The sequence below is a fragment of the Laccaria bicolor genome, genomic scaffold, assembly GCF_000143565.1.
Source record: "Laccaria bicolor S238N-H82 LACBIscaffold_226 genomic scaffold, whole genome shotgun sequence".
Taxonomy (NCBI): domain Eukaryota; kingdom Fungi; phylum Basidiomycota; class Agaricomycetes; order Agaricales; family Hydnangiaceae; genus Laccaria; species Laccaria bicolor.
In genome coordinates this window covers 2559-4616 of record NW_001890084.1, presented here as the reverse complement: position 1 = coordinate 4616, position 2058 = coordinate 2559, and the positions used below count along the sequence as shown (strand labels likewise).

The window sequence follows — 2058 nt, the reverse complement described above, 5'->3', positions numbered from 1 at the left end:
TTGCAGTTAACTAACCGGTTATAACCAGCCCTATTATACACCTTCAAAACGCACTTGAGAACGTCGAAAACGCTTAAAATTTGACTAAGTTACAGTCAAATCTCTAAAATATCACTCAAATGTGTAGACTTTCAAGGATAATTGCATAAATATGTCAATTCTTCACCGATTTTAGTGTGCTTGGGCTCGTTTTAAAGCTAGGATATGCAGAAATAATATCTATCAAGATACATATGAGCATATTTGCCTTGTTATAACTGATTCTTTATTTTTCAGTCCTAACCGGTTTGTAACTGCAAATAACTGACCGTAACCGGTTAGTTGCGGTCTGGTTAGGTTATTTTAGGTTTCGGGACAAAGGCTAACCAGTCTCAGTCTCAGTTAGAGCCCCTGGGCACCCAATAACTGGACCTAACTGGACTTTCGAACACTAATAGACACTGTATACTTAATACCAACACCAAGGACATTTTGAATATTTCAGGCAAGCAGGAGTTGTCAAAATAGATTTTGAGAGTGAATGCATGACAATTCCCCTGCTTGGGAGACTCAAGCAGAGATCTCATCTTCTAGAGTTTGGAGTATAGTGATTGGGGGGTAAATGACCATCAAAAAGACACTATTCTGGAAGCATTTACAGTGCAGATTGGCACTAAGGAAATGTATGTAAATAGACTATGCAAATCACTTTAAGCCATTAATTTTAGCCTTCCAAGGATTTGCAATTGGAGGGAACTTGTTTGACAGTGGGCTGCAATTACCAACTGTGATAGTAGTCTTCTATCTCTGAGCCAATCTACCTGGATAAAACTAAATTAGCATTAGTGCTTGGAAGTCTGGTCTTTTGTCAAATTTTGACAAGACTGGGACTGGGACTGGTCCTCACAGGTTGAAGAACCACGAAAAACTGGACTGAACCAACATCAACCAGTTCAGTGTGGTTTTGGTCAGTTTTTTACAGTTGAAAGACCGGTCTCAACCAGTTTCAGTCTGAACTGGTTGACAACTGGTCTTCAACCAGTCTCGGAGCTACTGACATAGGGAGAACATGTATATAATTGACTAAATACACTGTAGTACTACGTGAGGGGGGTGGGGGGGAGCACTTGCACTTCCTTGTTGCTGTCTGTTGTCAGCTGTCACCGTTCTTTGCATTGTCCTCCATCATCCGTCGTTGCTGCCACGTCATGTCATCGTCATCCACCTATCTCCATCGTCATTGCGTGGCCGTTGTCATGTGCTTGTCATTCCCAAAGGCGGCAGAGGGCGAGGGAGGTCTTCTCCATGTGCTGTCGACATAGCAGGCGCTCGTTGTTGTTGTTGTGGTTGGTGTGAGGTGGGTGTGAGAGTTGACGACAGTTGTGCATGGCGGGTGTTTGTTGTTGCCATTGTGGTTGGTGGTGTGGGTGGTGGCAGCCGTAGGTGATGTCTGGCAGGGGGGGGGCGTCGTTGTGGAGGATGATGTGGCGCACCATGGCCATGGGTGTCGTTGCTGAGCCTCCAGCGTGTGAGGTGGCAGTCGATGTGTGAGCATACAGGTCGTTTAGCCCATCGCTGGTGCTCACAATGCAAAGTGGTCATCATGAAGGGTGGTGATGGTAACAGGGAGGGTGGTGGTAGGAGGAGGAAAGTTGTGTTTGGTTACGAGTTGTGTTTGTGTTTTGTGTTTGTGTTTGGTTACGAGTTCCGGTTGAGACTGGTTAGACCGGTTTTTTGTCAGTCTTCACAGTCTTCAAATTTCCGAAATCGTGAGAGACCGAAGACTGAACCATGGTTGTGGTCTTTGACAGTCCTGGGAATTTCCGGTCTTGGGCAGTCTTGGTTCAGTCCAGTCTCAGTCTTTTTTCAGTCTTGAGACTGGACTTCCAAGCACTAATTAGCATGAAAGTGTCTAAGTGTGTTACTTGCTGCATTCAACATGAATTTGGATGTCTGGACTCTGTGTAAGGTGTTGCAGCCTGACAACAGATGAGCAATTTGTAAGTGATCTGACAGTGTCATGACCAAAAAAAAAAAAACATTAAATTTGCTGGAAATATCTTGAGATACAAGAGCATT

At 44.4% G+C, this 2058-nt stretch overlaps 1 protein-coding gene across 1 annotated transcript in view; it reads left to right on the top strand.

The window, feature by feature from the left end:
• Positions 1-1473: 1473 nt before the first annotated feature.
• The window catches only part of LACBIDRAFT_335998 (uncharacterized protein), a gene marked incomplete at both ends in the record, with an annotated part of 3017 nt that continues 2432 nt past the window's right edge, over positions 1474-2058 (top strand). The window contains 2 exons of the mRNA XM_001890922.1: positions 1474-1526; positions 1958-1979. Of these exons, the coding sequence (XP_001890957.1) occupies positions 1474-1526; positions 1958-1979 (75 nt within the window). The remainder of the gene's footprint in view (positions 1527-1957; positions 1980-2058) is intronic.